This window comes from Lepisma saccharinum, chromosome 29 (genome assembly GCF_977018435.1).
Source record: "Lepisma saccharinum chromosome 29, izLepSacc3.1, whole genome shotgun sequence".
Taxonomy (NCBI): Eukaryota; Metazoa; Arthropoda; class Insecta; order Zygentoma; family Lepismatidae; genus Lepisma; species Lepisma saccharinum.
In genome coordinates this window covers 32,551,812-32,579,526 of record NC_139257.1, presented here as the reverse complement: position 1 = coordinate 32,579,526, position 27,715 = coordinate 32,551,812, and the positions used below count along the sequence as shown (strand labels likewise).

The 27,715-nt window shown below is 38.4% G+C and overlaps 1 protein-coding gene across 1 annotated transcript; it reads right to left on the bottom strand.

The window, feature by feature from the left end:
* Positions 1-7,224: 7,224 nt before the first annotated feature.
* On the bottom strand, positions 7,225-23,211 carry LOC145981265 (uncharacterized). Its single transcript, XM_083114420.1, has 5 exons — positions 23,073-23,211; positions 21,015-21,269; positions 15,838-15,966; positions 13,994-14,167; positions 7,225-12,434 (listed from the first exon to the last, which is right to left on the bottom strand). Exons 1-5 carry the CDS (start codon positions 23,113-23,115, stop codon positions 7,387-7,389), a joined length of 5,649 nt encoding a protein of 1,882 aa, XP_082970546.1. The 5' UTR covers positions 23,116-23,211; the 3' UTR covers positions 7,225-7,386.
* Between the last annotated feature and the right edge of the window lie 4,504 nt (positions 23,212-27,715).

Below are 27,715 nucleotides of genomic sequence, written 5' to 3'. Positions count from 1 at the left end.
TGTCCACCACAACCACACCAAGCGTTTCACAACGTGCAAATGGCGTCTGTTTACGTGCAAGGCATGTCGGTAACTAACGCACATGCGCAAAACTCCAAGCACGCAGTGTTGCCAACGTGAGCGCAAAACGACACCTAATTAAAAAATAAACCTCGTATATATGTATATATATCTGTGCATATACTGTGTTAAATTTGATGGTTAGGTTACTTTTTCGATACGCGTGACGACCTAAACTGCACTACTTTTAAATAATATTATTTACAGTGTTGGGTAAACTTATCCAGGCTATACATAAGTATCTCTCTACAGCCTATCTGTCTGTCTCTCAGTAGCGTAACTAACACGCTCTGCGCCTACCCGCAACTTAGTTGTGTGCCTCTACTCATTTTTTTTAAACTTTATTTTCTAAAATATTAATTCACTTCTGCATTTATATTAGGTATTTACAAATATGAAAATACATACATGTAACTTGAATCTATTTAAACACTGGTACAGTGGGATCCATTAATATTACCTTGCAAATTGTCCATGACTATTTTCATTAATTTTTATCTTACATCCTGTGGATTTTTATGTATGCTGAAGTTGTCAACAGCTTGTTTTGAATTTTCTTTTAATTCTTGAAGCTCTAATTGGGTCAAAGAAAATAAACGAACATGGCGATGGACAATTTGCACGGTAATACTCATGGATCCCACTGTACGAAAGGTAAAAAAATTGTGTTACAATTAAAAATGAAAATTCACTGTTTCTACAAAAATACGATATTGTTAAATGCCCATTACCAGTCCTCTGCGTTTTTTGATGAAAGCAAATTCTTGTGCTAGTTTCGTCAAGTCCAGTTTTCGAGCACTATCGCTCTCAATGCTTAACAGCGTTCCTCTTCTGGTTTCAGTTGATACTACATTTCGAAATGAAACAATTTCTGTAGCTATAGTGCAAGGTCTTGTCCATATTTATCCCAGAAATTTGTAGCAGATTCTCCTACAACAACTAGAAAAGAAACTTAACAGCACAATTTCACCAAAACTTGCTAAAACGGTGGGCGGGGAGGAGTGAAAACGTTCCCATCGCATTTATTTGCCTGTCGACTACCCTTCGGCGACGTAATATATGACCTGAACTATTCATCTAGTTAAGGTTTTCTTCTAACCTGGTAATGTACTTTCTACTTTTTTTAGGGGCATAAAAATATGTGTTCGGTTGAAAATATATTTTAACGCCGAAAAAAGAAGTTTTGTGACTATCGGTCTTTCTTAATTTCTCATTCTTACTGCGCCCCCGAAGCTCGTGCACCCTCCCCCCCGGGCGGTGAGGGTTGCAGGGGTGTTAATTACGCCACTGGAGTCTCTCTCGTTCCCTGCGACTTACCTGCGCAGCACCAAACAATTTCTTGAATTTGAAGACACTGTTTCTTATATATTCCATAGAAACATACTTTCTAGGTAAGATTCTCAGTATTTTTCCAATAATGTGGTTGCAAAAGAACGTAAGCTTATCACATTGAACTGTGAATCCAGCGGATGTCCGTCACAGTTATTGCCTCTTGCTAACAAATGTCAGCAATAAATTGAAGGTTACCGTTTTAGGACTTTCCATTAAACCTTGCCTACATAAGCAGGATCAGTCAAACAGGAAAACTTTAATGTCACTTATTTTCTCCCGGTGTTTCCACAGATATCTAGTGACAGACCGGAAAATCATCTCTGTAACCATTGGTCGACTTGAAAACACTAGGAAAAGTGAAACTAATAATGATCACCGAGCACGCAAACCTATTACTTTTTTTCTTATAATCTGGTAAACAGCATCGAGTTAAGAAGTCCCGTTTAATATAACATTTTGCTGATCTCCGTGGCGTAGTGCTTATAACAGCACGCTGCGAGGTTGGGTGTTCTTTGTGGGTTGATTGATTGATTGGGTTGACTTTACTTCGCTTTTCTGCAACTTTTCGCTAATCGCGAAGGTGAGGATGAGTGATATGATGAAATTCATGAAGGGACAGCCAAGAAATACACATGCCCAGGTCGGGATTCGAACCCGGAACCCCTGGCGTCGTAACGCTATGTGATAACCACTCTGCCATGGATATCCGCTTTGTAAGTGTCCCTTCATTAATTTCATCAAAACACTCATCCTGATCTTGGTGATTAGGCAGGAACAGCGGAAAGGCAAGAATTCCTCTCACTGTGGTTTTTCTACTCTCTCGAATTCGAAGTTAGGGTGCCAAATCATTGAAGACTGGTAGCGGGGAAGAAGATCTTAATCTACACACACACACACACACACACACGCACACGCATATACCGCGTGAGGCACCTAAAAGTACCACCTGAAATAGCGAAGAAACCAGAAAGAGTAGCGATGTGAGGTTTGCGGAAAACAATAATATCAAATGGGGCTCGTAAATCGGAGGTATGGGGTGGGTCGAAAAATATCGACAAATGGGGCATCTGGAGTAAAGTCATATTTTTTTTTAAATGGAACGATATACAATAACATGCATAATATAAAAGAGCACACACAGAGAAACACAACGCCGTTGGTCTCATGCATCTACTGCACATAGGAACGAAGATATGGCCAAGTGAAAATATGTAAACAAACTAACAAGTGGCCCACTTGACCGTCAGTACCACGGCATGTACAAGTATGAGATGTCGGAAGCCATTGGACAAGATGAAGACAGAACGTGTTAAAAGAAGAAAAAATACAGTAGACATCGTCAGCACCATGTATTTGACAGTGTTACAGCATAATTAAATTGACCATGACAGTATGTCGAAGAACCACTGCGTAAGAAGCGAAAACCTGTCAAAGTGTGTGTTCAAAGTGGTGGCCGTCAGCTGCGATACAGGCAACGAGGCCCCCACGCAAAGATCGTTGCACAGAATGTAGCATCTCGTAGGGAATGTCCCTACAGGCCGCAGTAATGCGGTGTTGCATATCCTCTGGAGTTGTTGGCACATCCCGGTAGACAATGTCCTTCAGCTTTCCCCACAGGAAAAAGTGTAACGGTGTTAAATCTGGGGAACGAGCCGGCCATTTGACAGGCCCTCCACGTCCAATCCAACGATTTGGAAATGTACGTATTTTCCACACATGCTGTAGCGCGTCTTACACTGTGAGCTGGGCACCCGTCATGTTGGTACCACATGTCCCTCCTTGACTGAAGTGGTATGTCCTCCAATAGTACAGGCAGTTCACGTTGTAAAAACTGTATGTATCGGTCAGCATTCAGTGTCCCTTGTATAAAAAAAGGGCCAATGAGATGTTCACCCACTATACCACACCACACGTTCACACTCCATGGGCGCTGGCGTTCCACTTGGCGAAGCCAATGTGAATTTGTCACCGACCAATAGTGTATGTTCCTTAGGTTGACATTTCCATGATTGGTAAAAGTTGCCTCGTCAGTGAAGAGGATACGTGACAAATCGGGTGTGTCGTGTCGTAACAACAATGTGCAAAACCGAATACGGTCCACAAAATCATTCCCGTGAAGTTCCTGATGGAGGGAGATATGATATGGGTGAAACTTGTGTGTGTGCAGAATGCGCAATACACTTCGCTGACTCATCCCAGCATCCCTGGCAATTTCACGGGAGCTAACGTGCGGATTCACAGCAACAGCGGCGAGAACATTTGTTGCACCTGCCTCACCTGTAGTTGGCTTGTTCCGCACACGTGCTCGTGGTGTTACACTTCCGGTGTCTCTTAATTTAATAAATAACTTACCAAACAGACGTCGAGATGACTGTCGTCTGTCCGGATATCTCTCTGCGTACACACGGTAGGCTTCTGAGGCATTCTTTCGGCATTCCCCATAAATCAGGATCATGTCCGCTTTTTCTATGTTTGTGAACACCATAATCTTCGCTCTTACCACTACGACTGCTTGCTATGAACTAACACGATCTCGTGGACCTGCTATCAAAACTTGCTCTGCGTAAAGGCAGTTGTATCAGGCACCTGAGAAGTCTTACATGCCGTGGTACTGACGGTCAAGTGGGCCACTTGTTAGTTTGTTTACATATTTTCATATGGCCATATCTTCGTTCCTATGTGCAGTAGATGCATGAGACCAACGGCATTGTGTTTCTCTGCGTGTGCTCTTTTATATTATGCATGTTATTGTATATCGTTCCATTTAAAAAAATATGACTTTGCTCCAGATGCCCCATTTGTCGATATTTTTCGACCCACCCCATACCTCCGATTTACGAGACCCATTTGATATTATTGTTTCCCGCAAACCTCACATCGCTACTGTTTCTGGTTTCTTCGCTATTTCAGGTGGTACTTTTAGGTGCCTCACGCGATATATATATATATATATATATATATATATATATATATATATATATATATATATATATATATATATATATATACATACATACACACACACATATACATACATACATAAATCATTATGATATGGATATTTATAATGTTATTAAATATAAAAGTAAATTAATTACTAAATATTTTTAAAACACATTATTATTAAATACACATAAAGTAATTAATTAGTTACTTTATATATACCAGATATGTGTAAAGTAGCAAATTAATGCCTTTACTAACTGGTTAAAGATGACAATAAATTATGAAATAGTTTTGTTATGTACAAGTTTTTGTTTAGTTTTTGTATTAATACAAAACTATTATAATTCATAATTTTTGACTTGCATTCTTCTTTTATTGCACGCATATTGTTATTGGTATAGAGAGAATAATAATCTCTTGAAAAAGAGAGAAAGCATTCTGTTCTCACTCTTTTGTGTGTTTTGGATATGATTCTTAGTAAAGTACATAAGAAGTAAATACTAATTGCTTATATTTTGTTGTTACAATAGAAACTCTCCCACCGGGACATTTTTGGTGTGGGGGATTATTGAGGTCAAGATTGTTGGTGGGGGGAAATCCCCCCTGTCCCCCCTTGATTTCGCACCCTGACCAATACCACCAAAACGAACACATCCGTAAACAAACCTTCCATGGCGCACAGTTTTCTATTGAGAGCCGCACACACAGAAAGGAGAAATAGCAACAATTTGCAGAGGGCATTCGTCAATTCAACGAGGACGCGACGAACTTTGACAACAGCGGAAGCCGGTTCGACGACTTGGTTGGTTTTATCTAGCACAACCCTGTATTGTCGTCAGCTCTTTTGGCCAATGCCGTTACAGTTATGCGTTTTGCTCTAAACGAGCTGTAAATTTAAAGCCTACGATTGGCATGACTGTGGTTCAAGCAAATTGTTTCAATGATAATTTTCGCTTGTTTGATATAATTAATATCGAATTTTATTATATCATGGTATATTTTAATAAATTCTGTTTACTGTTATTTTATTGATTCTATCACGGCAATATTTTATATACGTATTTCTAAGCGTCTGACTACCATGCTCAAGGTCCCGGGTTCGTTCCCCGGCCCGGTTCAAATCCGGGAACTTTTCTAACGTTGGAAGCGGTCCCGGCGCCCACCCAGCGTCGAATAACATGGGTACCTGGGGGAAACCCTGTGGGGTAAAGGCGGTCAGGGGCGTGATGTTGTCACATCACCCCCACTCATGACCGGATCAAGAAAGTGTGGGGCGTTACCCCCACACCCCCTATACGGCTTCATGGCGTGGTGCTAAGCACAGGGGAGCACTTTACCTCTATTTCTAAGCTAGATAGAATTCGTATATAATATGCAAAGTCAATGTACATAAATGGGGCATTCCAGCGTTACGTGTGTGACATTTTACACACAAGATTTAAGGTTCTAGACCTGAGATTGGATTTAAACATTCATAATGAACTGGTTTTATAGAATTATGAAGTGCTTTTGGTATCTGTTAACAAATGAAAAAAACTTGAGTATGATGGCGTAGGCTGCATGCATGAAAAGCATTAACGAAAGTGCGTTACGTGTGTCACGCTTTAAAAATGTAAGAAATTTTGACTTCACTTGTTTGTGAAGCATGTAGGCTGCAGATGCTAGTAAATTTTATTGATGAAATCTGTAAATTAATTGCATTCACAAACATCTATACATTAATGCAATTAAATACAATAATAACTTTCATATTAATTCATTTTGTTATTAACATGGAGATAGACCACTTTTCGTGGAATTCCCCAAATATTCACTTTTTATCTTCGTGATAAATTTATATATTGTTTGAACCATCATGGCCTAGAATCTGTTTGATTGATATCGTTAGCAAATGTATGTAGCTTCATGTGGAATTTAATCTATTCTACTCTAATGATTACTCAATTTTCTTGCTAATGGAGCTCGTAATTGTTGCCACATTGTGTTGAACGATTAAAGCTAAGCACCTACCCATTTCTGAATTTTTTTGAAGAACGTAACCCGTTTCATGAATGAATACTGCAAACTTACACACATGGAAAGTCTAGTGCCTCAGTCACTGCATGTCAAGTGAAGAGCATGTGCTCTCATATGCGATATGAATGAAAATATACGTTCTCAGAAATCGGATAGGTGATTATGCACGCACACACACGAGTTTGAACGTATATATGTTGAAGGTCATGAAAATGTTGATACATGTAGATTCTGTGAGAAGTCGCTACGTTGAAAACTATGCTAGGGAGAACAATATTAAAATTGAGCAAGTATTCACTTCTTAAGCAACCACTCAGTTACTGTTAGAGTACGTTCTCATGAGCACTTGCTCATTTGATAAAACGACCCATTTGTATCATCGTGTCTAAATTCTAAGATGTACAGGAATAAGCATTTAAGCCAATGTTTATTCCTTCAATATTAAACATTACAGATATTATATACATGTGGTATCATCACTGTTAAGAAAATTTTCACATGCCCAATATAAAATTACACTTCTAATATTTTCTGTAATTGATTCAATGTAACTTAAAATGAAAACAACAGAAAATCTTATGTGCCATTTCCCGAACACCATAGAATTATGAAATTACAATGTTGTTACGCTATTAAATTAAATCTCCTTTGTGTTGTTCTATCTTGGGAATGGTAGCTTAAGTACATAGTATAAATACTGTGTTTTCATTTAATGCTGGAATGATAGCTGAGGAAGTATCATGTTTATGTGTTCCTTGCTTCGTGTAACAAAATCATATGAAGTATAGGAAATGTAAAACAATAACGTCCTTGAATGTATTTTTAACACTTTTATTAAATATGTATTTTAATGTGAACTCCAAACACAATATTAACAATAATAGTAGTAATTTACAGTTGCATACAAAATTACTGATTTAAACTCTGATGTTCATTGGACATCAACATTTAACTATTGATACATAAATGTACATAGATAACTCTATATTTTGATAAGATTCGACAGAAATAGATTCAACAACCAATTGCTTACTAATCATATGAGGGAGAACTCTCGCTATAAAACCTTGCACTTTTCTCTGTGCTCTGTCTAACCCCTGATTTATAAGTACGTGCAAAATCACGCTTATAATGAATCACGTTAGGCTTTTTCTTTATTTCTTCTGTTGCTGAAGTTGCATTTGATTCCAATGATTCATTTCCTCTCATTTCACCACCATGCACTTGCGAGACATTTATGGTTTCATAGTCTGTGCTCTTGTCAAAATTCCCTGTTTCTGTTCCGCTTCTTGTGCTTGATCCTTGTCTAGTAGTATATGTTCTTGAAATTTCCATATTAGATAACCCTACAGGTTCACCAGACATCATCATCCCGTATTTCTCGTTACCTGTATGTTGCGTCTGTTGAAAAGTGCTTTCTCCTGATGTTTCTTGAGACTCTTCTTGATGTATCATTGACTGGAATTTATTCATGAGATTTTGTGATATTTGTTGTTCTCGTTCCAACACTAAATTAAGTGTTTCTTTGAGGGTTGGCGCGATATTTTCGTACTTACGTGATTGTTGGAATTGACGCACAATCTGAGAAAGAACCGAATGTTCCTGTTCGGTCATGTCCGAATTCTGAAGTTGAATCAAGGATTGCAACATTTTGTCTCCTTTCCTTTGCGACTCGCTTCTTAATTTACCACGTGAACTTTCTGAATATATATTATCTCTGTCTGCTTGCAGGGTCCGTTGAGAATCAGGCGATGTCTTTGATTGTTGACTCCAATTATCCTTTGTAGTTTCACCAAAATTCTCCTCTGGAATGAGGTCAAACTTTGTGTCTTCTCTTGAAGGATGTGATTGTCTACGTGAAGAAATTACTCTAGTTATCTGATCTTCAAACTGAGGATTTCCCACTTTTCCATTTTGATTGTCTCCTTCCTCGTACTTGTATGTTTGGTATTCACTTTGAGAGGAGAAGGGTGGTTGTCTTTCGTGCTTTTGACTCTGAACTCGTGATTGACCTGGTTGTTGCTTTTCTTCTGTGTTGATTGTATCATCGGTAACACCGTACATTGTATCTTGATCATAATAATATGTTGGATTTCTAGTCAATGATCCATCTGATCGAATCACTGTTGTCTTGTATGTACGTTGAGAAGATGACTGTTGTCGGTTATTTACAGGTTCATCAGAGACTTTCCTCTGATTTCCTAAGACTTGTGATTCCTCTGCTGTCTGAAATCCTTCTAGACGTGGATTTGTATATCTTACAGTACCGGCTCTAACTGGTTCATTATTGGTTTGGATTTGCCAATTTTGATTTGTTGCATTTTTAACCAATGCTCCGTCTGGTCTCGTATGAGTTGCTTCATATCTTCGTTCAGATTCAAACCTTTGATGCGTCTTTGTAGATTGACCAGCAGATTTTCGCTGGTTTTCTATGATTTCTTTTCCTTCCTCATTCTGATCTTCTTCCGAAAGTGGTCTTCGGTTCTCAGTTATGTAATCCGGAAAAGGTTCACTTTTTGGCTGCATTGGCGAATTATACAAAGTTGGATTCCTAGACATTGTGCCACCAGACTGAACATGTGTTGTCTGGTATCTCCTTCGAGAAGTGGACGTTTGCCCATTGTTTGATGTATAATCATTGGTGTTCTTCTGGTTCCCTGCACCCTCTTTTTCTCGTGGGCTCTCAAATTTATCCAGTAGTGAATCTTGATCATCATAATAAGTTGGATCTCTAGTTAATGATCCATCTGATCGAATCACTGTTGTCTTGTATGTACGTTGAGAAGAAGACTGTTGTCGGTTATTTACAGGTTCATTAGACACTTTCCTCTGAATCCCTAAGACCTGTGATTCTTCCTCAGTCTCAAATCCTTCTGCACGTGGTCCTGTAGACTTCATCATATCTTCTCTAAATGGTTTGCTATTTGGTTGGATTTGCATATTCTGCATTGTTGGATCTCTAACCAATTGTGTATTTGTAGGTTTGTTAGAAGGTCTCATTTCATTCTCTAAGACTTGTGTTTCGTCATCCCTCTGAAATGCTTGTGGACGAGGTCTTGGATTCTGCATCATATCTTCTGAAAAAGGTTTGTTGTTTGTCTGCATTGGAGAATTGTCATCTGATGGATTTCTAGGTAACGTACCACCTGACACCATGTCTGTAGTCTTGAATCTAGTTTGGGAAGTAAACTGTTGTCCGCTGCTTGTTCCTTGATCATAAAATTCCCTCCTGTTTTCTAAATCCTGAACTTCCTCCGGATTCTGAAATTCTTTTGGAAGTGGCTTTCGCGTCTTCACAACATCTTCTGGGAAAGATTCAGGAGCATTGTGAAGAATTGGATTTTCGGCTAGTGGCTTGCCTGACCGAGTATCTGATGTGTTATATATGTTTTTGGAGGTAAGTGTTTGCCGAGTGTTCGATTTTTCATCATATATTTTCTCCTCGCTCCCCAAATCTTCTGTTTCTTCCGGGTTTTGAAACATCTTCGGAATAACGCTTGGATTTTCCATTCTCTCATCTAGAAAAGGTTCATTATTTGACTGCATTGGTGAATTCTGATTTGTTGGATTCCTTGCTGTACCACCTGATTCCATGTCTCTTATCTCGGATCTCCTTTGGGAGGTAACACTATACACTTCCCTATGTTTTCCTGACTGTTCAATTTCCTTCGGACTCTGAAATCTTTCAGGAAGTGGCATTTCACTTTCCAAATGGTCACCTGAGATAGGTTCTTCGTTTGGCTGCAGTGGAGAATTTTGAGGTGTTGGGTTTCTGGTGAATGTACCACCTGTCCGTCTGTCCGTTATCTTGGATCTTCTTTCGGACATGAATTGTTCTCTGGTGTTCGATGGTTCATCATAGGTTTCTCTCTGGTTTTCTAATTCTTGTATTTCTTCTGAAGTCTCTTCTAAAGGTATTCGGCTCTCTTCCACAATATCTGACATAGGTTTCTTGTATGGTTGAATTGGTGACTTCTGTGTCGTTGGAGATTTAGCCAGTATTTCATCTGACCTTACAACTGATGACTCGTGCCTCTGTTGGGAAGTAAATTGTTGTCTGGTGTTTGATTTATCATCATTAACCTTCCTTGGATTACCTAAGACTTGTGTGTCTTCAGCACTGTTAAATATTTCTGAGAGTGGTGTTGAATTATCTTGCAAATCTTCTGAAAATGCTACGTTGTTATGTCGCACCGGCGAATTCTGCATCGTGTTTTGTTGGCGATTGTTAAATATTTGTTTCGAAGTGCTAGTCACATTTCTGTTTTGTATCACACTCGACTGTGATTCTTCATCTGATTGGGATATAGATTTCTTTTTGAAGTCTTCCGCTGTTAACGTTCTGTCTTGTGATGGAGAACGCAAATTTTGATTTAAAGCGATACTATGTTTCGTTCCTAATTCTTGATTTTGTTTCTCCGTTCTTTGCTCGTAGTACATACTATTTGTTTGATCATCCGTATATCCCCTTTCTGATGGCCAGTCCTGCTTCTCACTTATGGTATAGCCCGTTGTTCTTGGAGTTGTCAATTGTTGTGGGTTCTCATTGTTAGAAATACCTGCTGAATGTTCTTCACCCAGATCTAGTCTTGATACTGCAGTATTCTCCTTATTGTAGAAGGAGGATCTGTTCACATCACTTGATTGTGGCTTTTGTGTTGAAGAACGTGATCTTTGTTCAGGTAAATAATCGCCATCGTAGTATGAACCTTCTATTTGTTCTCCTTCTGGATTAGTTATTGGATCATAAGGTAGATCTTCCTCATACAGCGCAACTTTCTTCCTCTGTTCTGACTGGTATGAGGAATATTTGTTATTTTCTTGTTTACTGCTATACGGCTGGTTTCTTGTTTGTGTATCTAAATATGTTTCGTAATTCTGCTGAGGGAATTTTGGAGTATATGTTGGATTACTGTTAGGGTTTCTTTCTTCATTTTTCAAGTTATGTTGCATTTTCGATTCTTCATTCCTGGGCGACTGAAGATCGAAATATGTTTGTAGTGGTTTTTCTGTTGTGAATAGGGGCTTGTAAACTTGTCCATTTGGCTGATCGGAGACATTTTGTTGCAACGACGAATTTCTTACCCTACTCAAATATCGGTTAGGATTCCGCAAATTGTCATCGGATAGAGGTTGCTCGTCGATTTTTTCAGGTCTGCTTCGTTGTCTTTCCGGTGATGTAGGGTTAAACATGCTTTGATCTTGGTCATATTCTTCCACCGGTTCTACATCGCTGAGCGGATACAAATCAGAAGGTTCCTGTGGCGTCGATTTTTCTGTTGCGATAGACTCATAGATTGTTTTCGCTGGTCGATCGTAGACATTTTGGTTCAAACGAGGAGTTCTTGTTGTGCTCAAATATTGGTCAGGATTCTGTAACTTACTATCGTAACGTGGTTTAGTCCTGACATCAGGTAAATGAGACTGTTTTTCTAGTAATGCTGGATTGCTTCGCATGTTTTGAAGGTTAGAGGTTGTGGTTTCCTGATACCGCGACATTCCAGGTTCCAGTTGTTCAGCGGAAGTACTTCCAACACGAGGTTTACTTGGATTGGGAGCATACGGGGATCTCGTGCTCAAATGTTCCGGTAACATTATGGGTTCTTGAACAGCCATTCCAGGCTCTTCTGGATAGCTACCGTCACCCACATTCTCTGGTGATGGTGAAGTTTCTTTGGGGTGCTTGCGTATACCATCTGTTAGGCGATCCACCTTAGACATGGTTCCATCTTGGCTAAGGGTAATTTGACCATCGAAAGGGGAGATTGCAGGCACGTTGGGGAGTCTACACGACATGTCTAAATGAACGCCAAGTTGAACACTCGATCGGGTTCTCTTAGGTAATTCATTCTTGCGATCGGTGTTGTAGTATTTTAAGTGTTCGCAGGTTAATATCCCGTCGTGGTTTTGAGGGATTCTTACTTTGGTACCGGATATGGGTTCTCCCGTCGCAGAATTAACGCACCAACAATGCCACGTTGAACACTGCACCGGCCAGTAGTTCCCTACGTCGTCGCAAGCAGGTTTCTGGGGATTGTAAGCGAACGTGTCCATGGTGTTTAAGTTTTCGGTTAGGCACACTGAAAAGATAAAGAGGATAATGTATTTGTACTATAATCAGTATCTAAAGCGACACAAAATTGACTAAAAAACTTCGTATGTATTGATTTTATTAAAAACGTATATATTCATGCTTCATAAGAATAAAATGAGTTTTGTATGGTTGACATGTGCTGACGGACAGACACGTAATCTGGTCATCATGATGTTATATATATATATATACCGGGTGGGATACCTAAAAGTACCATTGGAAATATTTCGTGAACAGCAATAAATATTGAAAACTGATTTCGCAGATATATAGGTATGACAATCTTAATGATTTTTTCCGTACTTTCAAATGAGCTAAACATAAAATGGGGTTTCCATTTTGAAAAAAAACTAAGTTTCTGTTGAAAACCATAATTCCTTACGTATTGAACGTATTGTGTCCATTAATTTCATGAGCCCCTCTCATACCTATATATCTGTGAAAGCAGTTCTTCAATATTTATTGTTGTTCACAAAATATTTCCGGTGGTACTTTTAGGTGTATATATATATATATATATATATATATATATATATAAGTAATGCATTGTCACATGTGGGACGACCAGACTACATTTTCGGCATTAAATCTACTGGTAGTTAAGCAACATTTTTCTTCAGTTTCTGTACAATGAATTATGAAACTTAACACTGTTGTTTAAACATAACTACCCATACGATACTTCCCCAGATTTACAGCTATAAGTGAACACTTTTGTGTCAAGGGTGGGACAGATATAACACTACGTCCTTACTTACTAAGCACTTTATTTTAATTTCTGTGAATTTTCAAATGATGGAAAATGAATTACTTAAGACAAAGAAAGTAATTGACCTTTGAATATTTTAGTGGAGGTGAAGGAGAAATGTAACAGTTATGGGAGAACATAGTTGTTTCTTGGTGTCACGGGTGGGAGACAATACAAAACAAAAGTAAATCGTTAAAATAGAGCAACAATATGTAAAATGCGTTCTGCCTTCTAACTTAATTATGCAAAATAATCGAAGTTTTATCCAAATGACAATTTTAGATTCTTCGCTCACAAGATCGAATAAAGTACAGCATTGCACTTAATTTTAAAAATTGAGATAGGTTCCTTCTATACTATACTAGCATACTTGATTTTGTCTAGAATTACAAAAGTTTAAACACTGTAGAAACGAATGGAGATATTCACCGGGAGTGTGGATCTGACCATTCTTTTCTGCAGTTCCTGCACGTATAGGTCGGGTATGTAGCACATTGCTACACGATGGGGTTGGTTCTATGGTTAGAATTGTCCTTAAATTAGGGAAAGGAACTAAAAGTAAATTAATATGCGACACTATTGGTATTTTTATTACTAGAGATGTTTAGTTAACTAGTTAATGCCAGCGAGTTTGAACTTTAAACCATACATAACTGGCGACTTTTCGTTTCATTTCAAACTCCACTATTAAAATTAGAATTAATAACTTCGTCCTAAATGAGAAGAAGAAACCAGGTGAAATAAAACTGAACAATAAGGCGTTGCCTGAATGCAAAATTACAAGCAAAGAAACTTACTACAATTCGATTGGTCAGAATACTTCACTTCCACTTCGGTATCGTAAATGACCATTCCTTTGTAGATATCGACACAGTAACAGTAGGAGTCGTTGCATTGTTGGCGGTAATACAATCCACTGTTGTCACATTGAGAGCGAAAACCTAATGAGGTGTCTTCTGGTTGGCATCGACCTGAGGAGAAAATTGTGTTGTCACAGATAAGTTCAAAACACAGGGCAATACAACATTAATAAATAAACTCCGTACCAGCTAACTGTAGACCAGGCGAAGGAGAACAAGTCTCTGCGGAAGTAGTGACGCGAGACGGCTCCACCAATGAACAGTGTGAGAAACTGGATTGTGCAATGGGCGACGGGAGTTACCCGATTTCCTCTTTCTTTCTGTCAGCGTTGCAAACCTTTGAAAAGGATAATACCGTACGCACTTGGCAAACGGACTGAATTTTTCTCTCCAGGTCCATACGCTTGGTTTAAGAATTTCTTATGGAAATATTAGGGATAAAACTGCAAGTGCAAATTTTGACAAGCCGTGCATTTAGCATACGGACTAAGAAGGTCTGGACCGTACGTCCGTGCATGTACGGCCAGGACCGTACGGTTGGCAACGCTGCGCTTTCACTACTCAATTTCCCTCGTCCTCCTCTGCCGCGGACCTGCTGTATAGTTAGCTGGGACAGGATATAGTATAGAACATTGCCTGCGCTAATTTCTTCCTTCAAGGTCTTGTTACCTCGTCTGATCGTTACATAGTGGCTAGTCATGGAGTACTGGGTTCAATTCCTGGTGGAGATACATCCCACTTTAAACAGTGGGTTCAGTCCCCATTAATTGTTTGAGCATAACTTGCACTTTTATAATGAGCAACATCATGCAATTAAAATTTTAAGAATATATAAGAGAGGAAAGAAAGCAATTAGAAGGATTGATGTCACTGAAACTGCATTCCAAGTTGTAGGTGATTGTGCAAAGTTAAATCTGCTTTTAGGTTGGGATCCACATATCAACTTTCCCGGATCCCATTCGCGAAGCTAGTACGCTATGGCTAACACATAGGTTTTCTCGAGCAACACTAACTGCAACTACATTTTGGAATTAATTACTGTAACTCGGTTACGTTTTCCGGCTATAACTAGTGAAATCAATAATTACTTTGACAGTAAGTTGATTTTACGTCACGTACGATGAAGAAAACTATGTGGTTTGCCAAAAATAAGCGTATAAGTTTAAACTTCACACATACCGATTTGTTTTTAAGCCTAAGGATTTAATTGTAATTTAGGTATGAAGTAGAACAACAGTTACTTTTTAAAGTACCGGTAATGTAACCGAGTTATTTCCAAAAGAGTATCGGCAACTCAGTTAATGTTTGAGAAATATAGCTGGAACTCGCAGAGTAACACCACGGCGTCAGAGGTCCCGGGTTCAAATCCTGGCCTGGGTGTTCTTTATGAGGGTCCCTTCATCAGGTTCATCACTCATCCTCATCTTCACGATTAGACAAGAGTTGCAGAAAATGGAAGTAAAATAAGCCAAACCAATCAATCAATGTAATTATAACTCGGTTAATTTTTAAAAAAGAAATCCCCAAAACTGGTCTTAATTCTAGGTCAGATCTTGCCTCTAATTTTTGGTGTTCTGTATAAAATGGTGAATCGTACATTCCGGAGAACATTGATTAGGCATGGTGATGGTTAGTTTGTATAATATATTTTGCCGTCGACTGTAGTGTATGCTTTATCTTGAATGTACTATCCATCCTTTAAAGTTTGCATCGACTTGTTACTCACTCTGTAAAACGACGTTTCTACATCGGCTTAGCATCATCTACCCCACTTTACTTACCATACACTTTTCGACACACTCCTAACATACATTCCAAAGCAGGTCCACACTCCGCACTCTCAACGGTTAGATCAATCGAATCTTGATCAATGATCATCCTCAACTGTGGTCCACAGCGTTCATCAACACCTGGAATACAGATTTTGAAACGCCTCAATGGTGTATTAAAGATAAGAGGAACGTCAAGACTCAAAATGTAACACATATCAGTAGGTACGTTCATGACATTCACCAAACGCTGTTAGATGTTAGAACCCTTCACGAGAGCTGCAAAAATACCACATCCTATAAGTGGCATGCTCAAGTCAGAAATCATAGATCTTGGTACCAAAACATGAATTTACCTCGGGCAATGGTTGTTTTTTTATATTAAGAATGCGTACAGGCCATGTATTAATAAATCAACATTTGGCTCGTTTAAAGATTGTGCCATCAACTTCCTGCCAATGCGGAGAAGCTAATCAAACACTTAATCATTTATTTTTTGAATGTCCCTTAAGACAAGAACACCGAGACTCTCTATACAAAAACTTACAACATGCACAGGTTCCATTTCCGATATACTTACCTACATTAATATCTGAACCTCGCATAGCAGTTATTTGGATTCTTTATAGTTTCGCTAGAAAACATAGGTTTACAATCTAAACAACCATGAAGAACCGCACGACAATTTAAATCAACAAGACGTCGAAAAACCGTTATACCATAATAACAGAATGGACTACAACATTCAATAAGTCATTAGTGATGCGAAGAAAGTGAACGATATTCAACAACAGTTTGGATCATATATAATAGTGATAATACCTGAACTCAGCAACTTTGGCTAGAAATCGCGAACGCGGTGTGAGCCAAAAAAAAAGAAGAAGAAGAAGCCCTTCACGTTCTGAATGATGCAATTTAACTGTAACATTTTGATGCACTTAGTCGGGGAAAATGTTCAGTTTACTCAAACAAATTGCATTAATATCTTCTCCAGCTTCTCTAATTACAACTTGGTTATTGACGCACTAAAAGCTTACCAAACAAATAGAATTCTGTAAATATAAAAACTTTGCCTAATTCAATATGGCGTCTCCTGTCATGTACACACAGAAAAGTTAATGCATCAGTTGAAAGGTTGTATATATAAAAAGTCACAGGAACAACAAAACAGTTAGCCTTGTTGCAGAAAACTGGTGTCAAGGGGAAGAGTAACAGTTTTGCACCAGTTGTGCAATATTTCAATATCGTCGGAATGGGCACTGTTACTAAGAAAAAAGCTCGACTCGACAAGAGAGTATGAATTTCTCTCCATGTTTGAAACTGGAAGCGCTTTTTAAGTTGATTTTTAAGGTAGACACGATGTTTGAAAAATATGATGAATAAGTAATTACAGAATCTCATGTATTCCTCTCATGAGAAATCAACTCGAACTTACGGCTAATCAAATGGGAGTTTCGACATTTCTGACGACCAAGAAATTGCTCAACATGCCCTTTTTCCGTTGATGTATTTTTCTACGCCGTTGGATGTTTGATATTCCCTAGAGAACAAATAAAATAATGCTCCCATAAGCGTAACGCATTTATCCTTGCCTCCAACGGCCATCCTAGCAGTGTTGCCAAACCTGATTGGCATAAGTGAGCTAGCTATATTTCACCTTAACCCTTAGGTACTATGGACGTGAATAGTTACGCAACTACTATGGAGCGGTCTACGAGACCTCTGCGTCATTTTCTATGTTTTAGAAATTTACGTCACAGAAATAAAATTATTTTAGGCGTTAAGTCATGTTAAGTGAAGTTAGTTTTTTATGGTATATATAAAATTTTAAAAAATAATAATAGTATAAACAATACAGGCAATTTAATAACAACGAGATCGTAATTGATAAGAAAATACTAAAACTTATTCATACTCAATTCCATTACCTTTGAAATACCATTACTATTGCTTTTTATTTTCTCATAATATTACAAATCGAGAGTGTAACATATATATATATTGTCCTTCTTGTCAGTACAATATATACGAGTATACGAGATAAAAAAAAACTCAGGTAAATACTATGGCACGTCTGACAGAGCGCTCACCGGAAACAAAACTGAGTAAGTATTCAGAAATCAAAGACGACAATGCAAGACTTTGAACTGGTGTAGATTGCGTCTCAACGGAAAGGTACATGGAATAGTCCACTTTTCATTCGAAGGGGTAAGGCAGAAAAATTGAAACAAAATAACACAGCCGTCTGACAGACCGTCCATACTACCTAAGGGTTTAAATGGAGTTAAAGTTGACTTTCAAGGAGCTAGATTTACGAAAGCTGGATAAAGTGTCTTGTAGATAATTTTAGGTATCAACAGGGGTGTGGCGCTCCTATTACCGTTAACTTTAAAGTGATGGCAATTTATTCTTAGTTTTCACTTTCTGTATCCGGCGGCATGAAGTATTCCTGGCTAACAAAATTACTTGACCTCAGCCACGGCAATATAAAAAAGTAGTTGTGGAGGTAAGAGAGGGTGGGGCGACGCAGCCAATATGATAATATCAAGTCACGTGCAAAATGTATATATGTGTCAAAAGTTGGCCTATGTAGGCCGGAGCCAGTGATGGCATCATAGTGGAGCAGGGGGCCACAGCCAAACGAGTGGACGAAAGAGCCAGATCTGGCTCCAAAAGAGCTAAGTAGGAAACAGTGCCGCGGAGATTTTCGCGGAAACTGCAAAACGGGACATCACAAGGAAGCCAGTCCCCCCTCCCCTTCCTGAAAAATTGATTAGGCATAATTATAAAATTATTGTTATTATGAACGTATTATTTTTATTTATTATTAAAGTATGGATCACTTTTTATTATTTGAAATTTTGGGTGCGTCTGCACTTGAGACTATTTTCCAGCCGTTACATTATACAGGATCCAGCCTTTTACCATAACTGAAATATAACATATAACTAAGGTAACGTATTTGTAATGTAGGGGGGACTCAAATATTGTTTCGGTAAAAATCTGAGGCACATAAGGACAAAACAAAGGACAACACACGCACAGTCCTACGATTATACTGGCCGTATGTCCAGACGCCAGAGCCTCGATAGTCTGCAAAATGCAGGACAGGGTGTGCACAAAACAATACAACCCACGACGCGAGCTAACTTAAGCAGTAAATTGCTGTCTGCTCAAAGCTTCTCGATGACAATCAAACATTTTGATTGTTATGAAGTGCTTGAAACGTAGTTCAGCCACAGTGTTTCCATGATATTTTACACTTGGTTTTCAAGATTTTCAAGCTAACTCCTAGTCATAAAACGGGACAAATAGCGTTTTCTAATAATATCAACGGGACGACCAAGGCACGCCTCTGGAACGGGACTGTCCCGGTCAAGACGGGAATTCTGGTCACCCTATATAGGACCCATTCAATGCATTAAAGACCAGCTCGACTTAGAGACAAATACTCACCTGCATCATGTGATTGTCGCAGTGGCGGCCGGCGGCAACTATGATGGGTAGTGCCAACGTGATCAAGAAAAGGAAAAAAAAAACATACAATGCCCCCCCCCCCGCCTCCTCCTTGAGGTTGCGCCAGTGGCCAAGATGTTTATCCTCATTTGGTAACGTGGAAAACAACGTGTTTAAGTAATAACGTACTAATCCGATTCATCTTCACTCACTAATCTATCTTTATACACTACAGGACACTTCCCTAAAAATATAACAATTACAAAAGGTGAGGAAAAACAAATCCTATCACCTTTTCCTCCTCCATGCACACGTATTCTAACTGGATGTCGAAAATATATTTGTTATGAAAATAAGTTGTCGAAATGCCAAAGGAAACTCGCATCATCATTGGATTTTTTACTTTTATATTTTTAAAAAAGTCTGGATGACCCTCTTGGTGCATCTATTATCAAAAATGTTCATTTAACTTTGGAAAAAAATACTAGGTTCCTTTCTCCAAAAGTAGGCAGAAATTACTTCCCCAACGGGTCTTGCAAATCAGTCGTATTTAGCGACTTTTCTCTGAAGGTGGCAACTGTGTCAACACTGCGGAAATTCCCTCGCCGTGCCAGGCGAAGACGGGCACTGTATCTTATGGGCTAACCCCGCCCCCTGCCACTTTGTTCACGGCTCATGGTGGAAATGTTCCTCGCTGAGACGTCTTCAACCCTCTGCACGTGTGTCAACTTGGTTAGGCCAGCTCTCGGGCGGCACGGACTGTTGCCTCGTCGAGGGTACGAACGAAACAGCTGGCGATGCAGTGAGGAGGTTGGGGCGGTCGTCAGGTCAGCTTGACCGATTGCAAGATTCGAATCTCCTTGTCTGTAAACTATCAATGTATTCATTTAACAATACTTGGCGAGGTATGCGTTTCTTCTGAGGGTAGTGCCATGGCACGGCGGCTCTACCCTTTGAGCCGCCGCTGCTTTGGTGTGACCTTTACAAGCGATATGACACCTCTGAATAGCAGACACCTCTAAATTACGGACATTTTTAAATTCCCCGGCAGAAATAATGGGATTTAATGGCAATATTACTTCTCAATAACGGACATTCTTAATAACGAAAACTTTCCCCCGAACGCAAATAAAACTTCTTAATAACGGACAGCCTGAAGGAAAACGGTCGCAATTCCTGAAATTCGATGCAACAATGGCCAGTATTTCGAACCAGCGCGCATTGTTTCATGTTACACCGAACGTATTTCTTTTTAAAAGTGCAGACATTAGACAGTATTCTTGGTGGTTATCTTTAGAAGTGTGTGCTACTTCTGCTGCGATGTCGCAGAAACGCATTTTGAATTCAGTAATTTAACAAAGGATTACACTACGTGTACTGTATTTTTTGAAATTTGTAAAGTATGTAGGGATACTTTAGTAAATTTAAATTCACCGTATGTAGTACAGTATTTTGTTCCTTGAATGTATGAAAAAAACATTATGTTTGTAAAGCACGTACTGTAATATGCTTATCCAATTGCGTAACATCCTACATTTTTTTCTGAATAGCGGACACTTCTTAATAACGGACATTTATTTTTCTCCCAGGCCTGTCCGTTATTTAGAAGAATGCATCAAACTGTAAGCCTTATTCTTGGCAAAGGTTTGCATCAATCGATACGTTTCTGATGCATAAAACATATTTGATGCATTTAGTTTTGTTTGTGTAGGGCGACACCTGCAGGTACTTACCTTTGAGGGTGACGCAGACGTCGCAGCATCCGCAAGGATCTCCATCCGGCCGGAAGATCTGCTTTCGGGAACATTCTGTGGGCTTGGCGTCCACGCATGTTTCACAATGATCACTGCATTTCACGGTGACGTCACGTTTCACTGGGCAAGATGCCGAACACTGGGACGATATTTCTTCGCTGCACGAAGTTATACAGTCATCTCTGTCATCTTGTACTGTGCTCCTTGTAGATTCTGCGGTCAATACCAAAATTCCTGCTAGAAAAGAAACTTTACGAGACGTTTGACGGTGTAGAAAATAACTATAACTCTCTCTCTAGCCTTCTTAAACCCGAAGGTTTATGGCTGTAGCAACACAAGCCTTCCCTGTCCCTATCCTGGGCAAGATCAATCCACTCTTTTCCATCCTTACCGATTTCCTTAAGGTCCATCTCAACATTATCCACCCATCTTCATTTTGGCCTTCCTACAGACCTCTTACCATCAGGTTTCCCAACAAGAATCCTGTAAACACTTATCCATTTCTGCCACATGGCCTGCCCACCTAAGTCTTCTCGATTTAATTATTCTAATAATATCTGGACATGAATACAAGTTATTCCGGTTTAGAAACTAAGGAGTTAAAAAAAATTTACAAGAATGAATAGAGCATATACGTAGATATTATAGAATTTCCGACAGCTTGATATAGTTTTAATCGTATTCAATTATTCCGTTCAAATAATAATTTTACATATTGAAACAAAATATGCCATGTCATGTGTTTATTTGGAAATATTAGCAATGTTGATTTGTCCACAGGCGTAGAACGGGTCATACCAGTGATTCTAACGCAGTACCAATTGTCAAAGAATTTTACAGCGAAAGATATGGCTATATTAGTTATATTTGTATTGAACCAGTCGAATATTTATAATTATTATTACGCTTTAATTGAATATTATAAGCAAATAAATATGTGTTTCTCTTTGAACATGTTGTTGCTTAAAACACAAGGAATGTTTTTCTGAAAGTAGGTATTTATTGCTCGAGTTATTTTTTAGTGTTTATCCATATTTCCTTTAAATGATGTTTGTTATTGTGATTACCTTCTTTCAGGAAACACGAAGTCGTTGATAAACTTTTCACAAAGTCTTAAAATAATTTTCAGTTATCTTTCAAGAAGCATTATCAAAACTTTCACAGTTGCGGCTATGCTATTACTTTCACAGATGCTATTACTATCTTCCATTGCTGATAAATTGTTGTATTTTTTTCAATAAGAACATACAAATAATATCTCATGACAAACAATTACGTTGCTCCCCATCTACTTACGTGACGTCATATCCCATCAAGGAGTACCCTAATCGACCAACCTGTATGTATTACCTTGATTACGCGGAGATCTGGCAACATGGCCCTCGGTTGCCATGGCAAACGGTGCTGCCATCTATTATCGAAAAATTACCACAAAATTGCCTTTAGTACGGCCTTGTTCTTCTAATATATAAAAATGGATGTATGTGTGTTTGTTCCAGCATAACTCTCGAACGCCTGGAGCGATTTCAACCAAACTTGCAACACGTATCACTTGCAACCTCGAAAGAAATACTGTGGGGGTAATACACCCCTGGCACCCCTAGGGGTGGGGGTAGGATGGGGTGACCTGTAAAAATAATCGAAAACGACCGATATTAGTGTGGAATCCATAGTTGTCGGGGCCGCTGAGATGAATAGTGACACTCCGAATGCCGTTCAACTCAAAGTTCATTTTACACTATTGTTAGAATTCATTATATTCCTGTCTAATAGAAGATTGGGATAAATAAATGCCCGGGCAACGCCGGGCAATTAGCTAGTATTTAATATGATAATGGTGAAAACATAGAGAATATGAATTAGATGGCACCATCAAATGTTTAAGGTTGCACACACCTATGAATATGTTATAATCGAACGATATCCAAACAATCAATCACGTCATGCATGAAATTTATTAAAATATTATTACGGTACTATAATAAGTGACAAGAATAAACACCTACATTGCAACAAAATGCAAACGATTCTTCTTACCTATTAGTAACCACCTCGTTGCCATTGTATAGTAATGCACCATAGCAATATGCTTGAAAGCCGTACTCGACCTTACACGTAGTTATTATGCAGCCTATAAATGGTCAAGCGTAAAGCCGGGAAGTTGGCTCGACATGAACTGCAGTTCGAATGAGCGTCTTGTCTACTGAACACAATCGGATCTGTATTTACGAGGCCATAAGGGCAGATTCGTCATCAAGTTCCTGAAAAAGTGCGAATACTTCTTTTCGTTGTACAACTAACCAACAACCGAGTACCAGGATTTTGATTTTTTGATTTGCTTTATTTTACTTCGCTTTTGTGCCATTTTTGGCTAATTTGCAAAGATGGAGATGACATGATGAAACTGATAAATGGACACTCAGGCCGAGATTCGAACCCGGCACCCCTTGCGTCGTAGCGCGATGTGCTAACCACTCTTGTTTACCAGGATACATTGAAACCGTGGACGAGATTTTGGAATGGCAATTGTGGGGTCAATTGCCCCTAAAGTTTCTGGTAAAACGTAAAGTTTCTAGTAATCAGAAGCACAGAATTAAATTTATTCATTTTTTTAAAAATCGTGGCTTTAGATGGACTTTGTAGATTTTTTCGCAATATACCATTGTCATGGTGGAATCCGAATCCCGAACTATACGCCACATAAATCTCAAGTTGTGGAACGAATATATTGGGATTAGTCCATGAACCAACATATATTTATTTATGCCGTTGTAAAGAGGTTCAGAGATTTTCTTTACGGATTCATCTTTCAAAACCACAAAACTTTAGTAGAGGCAAGAGCATATTTGGGCCGGGGGGGGGGGGGGAGTTCCAGAACCCCAGAAAAATTATATGATCAAAATATATTTAGCATTTCAATCGAAGGTCATTTATTTCCGCCGAGACTAGATTTGAATCTTATGGCTTTGAATGACAGTACCAAAAAAGATTAATGCACATAACTATTTATAATAATATGCAAAAAAATATGTTAATCAAGAACTTTACATTTTATCAACTGGAATCAAAATCCTTGTTTGTTATTCATTAAATACATATTCCTTTTATTTTACCTTTTTATTACTAATTTCCTTTGCCAGAACTGTTGTTATTGTACAAATTTTAGCGTTCTTAACTATATGTAAATTAGATAATGAATATGTGCTGTTATATCTCTATTCTCATATTGTTTTTTACTATGCATGTAATTACAATAACAATATTAATTCATTCACATACTATTATGAATAGAGCTGTAAATTATATTTATTAATTCTTAACATCTATTTTATTATTATCATTATTTCCCAGACATCTGGTTTAGACCCAGCCTCTCCCCCCGAAATATATATCTAGATAAATCCCGGGAAAGAGGTTTTTATTTTCGTGCGACATTTGTAGCTGTTATTTTCAAATTGGCAGATTGGCATATTTCTGCAGACAACATTACTAGAAAAGGGGGAGGGGAAGGTCTGATTTTGAAATGAAAGTCAGCAATACCTAGCTACGGAAGTCAAATCTATTGGACTATCCTTAATCAAGTAATGTATCATATTTAGTGTTACATTGGTGCAAAACGAACAATACTTATGACTAGGACTCGGATAATTATGAATTTTGCATATTGCATATGCAAATGCATATTTAAGGATTTTTAACTATTTGTATGAAAATTAGTTGATGCGCATATTTTTGTACCCACAACCAACACCGAACATATACTGTATTTACTTTTCTTCCCCTCGCTTCTCTTCTCTTTATCTTTTCTCTGTCTTTCTTCTTTCCTTTTTCCTGGATTGTATGAAATGTGGAAAGTACGCCATTCTCACCTCAACGATCGACTAAGCTGGCAACGCGGCGTGTACGTTTCTTATCGCAAATGGACAACGTGTGGATGATCTGGAACTTGATGTGTCTGACTTTGTTGCCCTAAAATACAGTCCACCCGAATCTTGCGAAGTGGAACATGTGTTTTCTGAATATAAGACTATTCTAGCTGAAAACAGGAGTTTCAAGTTCGAAAATTTGAGACATCATGTTGTTATCAAATGCAATCATTATCTTGATCTGTAATTGTAATGTATTGGGTTTAATTTAATGCAGAACCATATTAATTGAAAAAAAAATCTGTATAGCGAATGATCATTCAGAACAATGCATATTCATTGCCTGGCATGAACTCTTTCATAGTTTGTAATATACACCATTTACAAATTAAACAGGTTTTACACTTTTTTAGTGCATATTTTGCGTCTTCTTAGTGCATAACTATCCGAGCCCTATGATTAATGAGAAATTTATTCAACTCATTTTAAAGCAAATTACGTGTCTAATAATGTCCCATATAAAAATGATGATACTATTTATGCATTTCGCGTAGTGTTTTACATATTAATTGACCATAAACGATAATTCTTTCTAATTTATTGACTTTTATTTTAAAATCGAAGAATGAGAAGCTACTGACTGCCTACCCTTATTAACCCTCTGTGTATGGTATCAGCAAATACAATACCCTGTTTGCATTAACGATCCTAATTTCTCTCTGCTTCGCGATGAACTTGATAGTTCCAATAGCTTCGTGTTGGTTGAGCCACCGGCAAGTAGCTAATCAGATCGCAAGGGAACGACCACACATTCAGAATGACTTAAAGGCAAGGAAAGAGACGTGGCCTGGTCCACGCATTAAACAGTAGCCTTTGGCTAAGAATTCACGAAGCCCGCTTTGTAAGACACTTCTATCTCTGCCCTAACCTTCTCCAGTGTAGCCAAGCTCTTGTGAATGAAGCTAAATGCTTGTGCTTTGTCCATTTTCTTCTGTGAAGATTATTTAACGTGCCTTTATCGCATGAAAGAAAATGTTATTGATTCACAGCAGTTTAGGAACACAAAAATGAAATTCACAAGTAACATTTCCCATTGTTAAGGGTTTAAGCCCCGTGACCACACCCGTATTTACGTGTTTTCACCAGACAATCATGGCGACCGCTTAGAAAGTCTCTATTTAAACTTCTCAGCGTCGCGATTAGGCACGAAACCAACGTAAAATTGAAAAAAAAAGAACAAATTTGCAGAACAACTTGAGTAACTAACATGCAAGGGTTATGTGCTTTTATTTCGGAACTGCAATTTTTCCTCTCAAAATGAGACACATACTGGTACACACATAACTCCGTTCAGACCAAACCTCGACTATTTTTGCACACACACACACGCAGTCTTCGCTGGAGTATGGGTAATCCAAGAACTGCTTATGCGAAGACATCGATAGAAAAATTTCTGATATGACTATCCCCTGGAACCTCACCCCTCTCACAACTGTGACTTCCTGCATCATAGTTGAAAGTTCTCAACTTGTCCAATATATATCGCTCCTTTCTCAATTTTATTCATTCCCGAATACCCCTACGATACTAGTAACTTGTGAGTAAAATGAATATTAAATATTCAACATAGCGGCTGAAAATCTGTTTGGAATTGCACGTATCTGATTCACAAAGCCATATACTGCTCATGGAAACTCGGCCATATGTATTCCACATAAAAACTCGCACAAAATATTATCTATTTTGCAATAATAAGGTACCCAAAAAAGCATTCTTTCGCTAAGTTAAAATTAAATGTATAGAATACCGTATTTCACTGCATAATTGTGACACCCTGTTTTGTCAGTCCAAAAGTTGGTGTACAGCCTTCCTTCGCGTAATCGTGGCGTCAGATAACGAAGCCAATGATAGCGTAGCAGAATCTTCGGACACAGATTCAATTTTTTTAAGTCCGTACTTAGCAACACTAGAAAAAATTCTCAAGTGTTATATTTCGACTGTATTGCACAAATGACTAACAACTAATGTGTTATATTTATCTTTCACACCGAAGAAATGTTTGCTAAATTGTCATGAAGAAATGATGCATCGATTTGGACTAATCAATTTCAACGTATTTCACGAGTACTATTTGAATCCTAATCTTCCACTAAAGGCAATTTAGTAATGAATGATATTTAAGTACCGACATATTTTTTTTTAAAAAAAAAGCTACACATAATGATCGCACCCACTTTTTTGAAAAAAGGGCTTAAACACTGCAACGTTTATGCGGCGAAATATATCGTTTATTTTGTAGTGTTGGATATTTCTTTAGAACTGCGTCGAGCATGTATGAAATGCACTCATGGATGAATCCTTTGTTGGGAGATATACTTTAGAACTTTCTTTTCAAATACGGTCTTCTCTCCCCCCCCCCCCCCCCCGTAGCATACATATATCAATTAATCTTCGCCTTTGGTGGAAAAGTGAAACCTTCATCAGGGCCGGATTAAGACGAAATTGGGCCTGATGCTTGAAATCTTCGGTGAACAATAAACACAACGACGTTATAGTTACGTCACAGCGCAAAGAATAATATTAACTGTATAATAAGTAACGCTGTGTCTAGGCGTCCGAAATTGGGGCTCCAAATTTCATTCTACGATTTATTTTCAGGTTAATATAGCAAAAGAAAACTGTTCAGCTTTCGGAAAATTCTGGTCTGTTTTCATCTGGGCCTATTTCAGGAATGGGCCTAATGCTGCAGCATCAATAGCACGCACCTTAATTCGGACCTGACCTTCATTTGTGTAGAGTGATTCCTGAATTGGT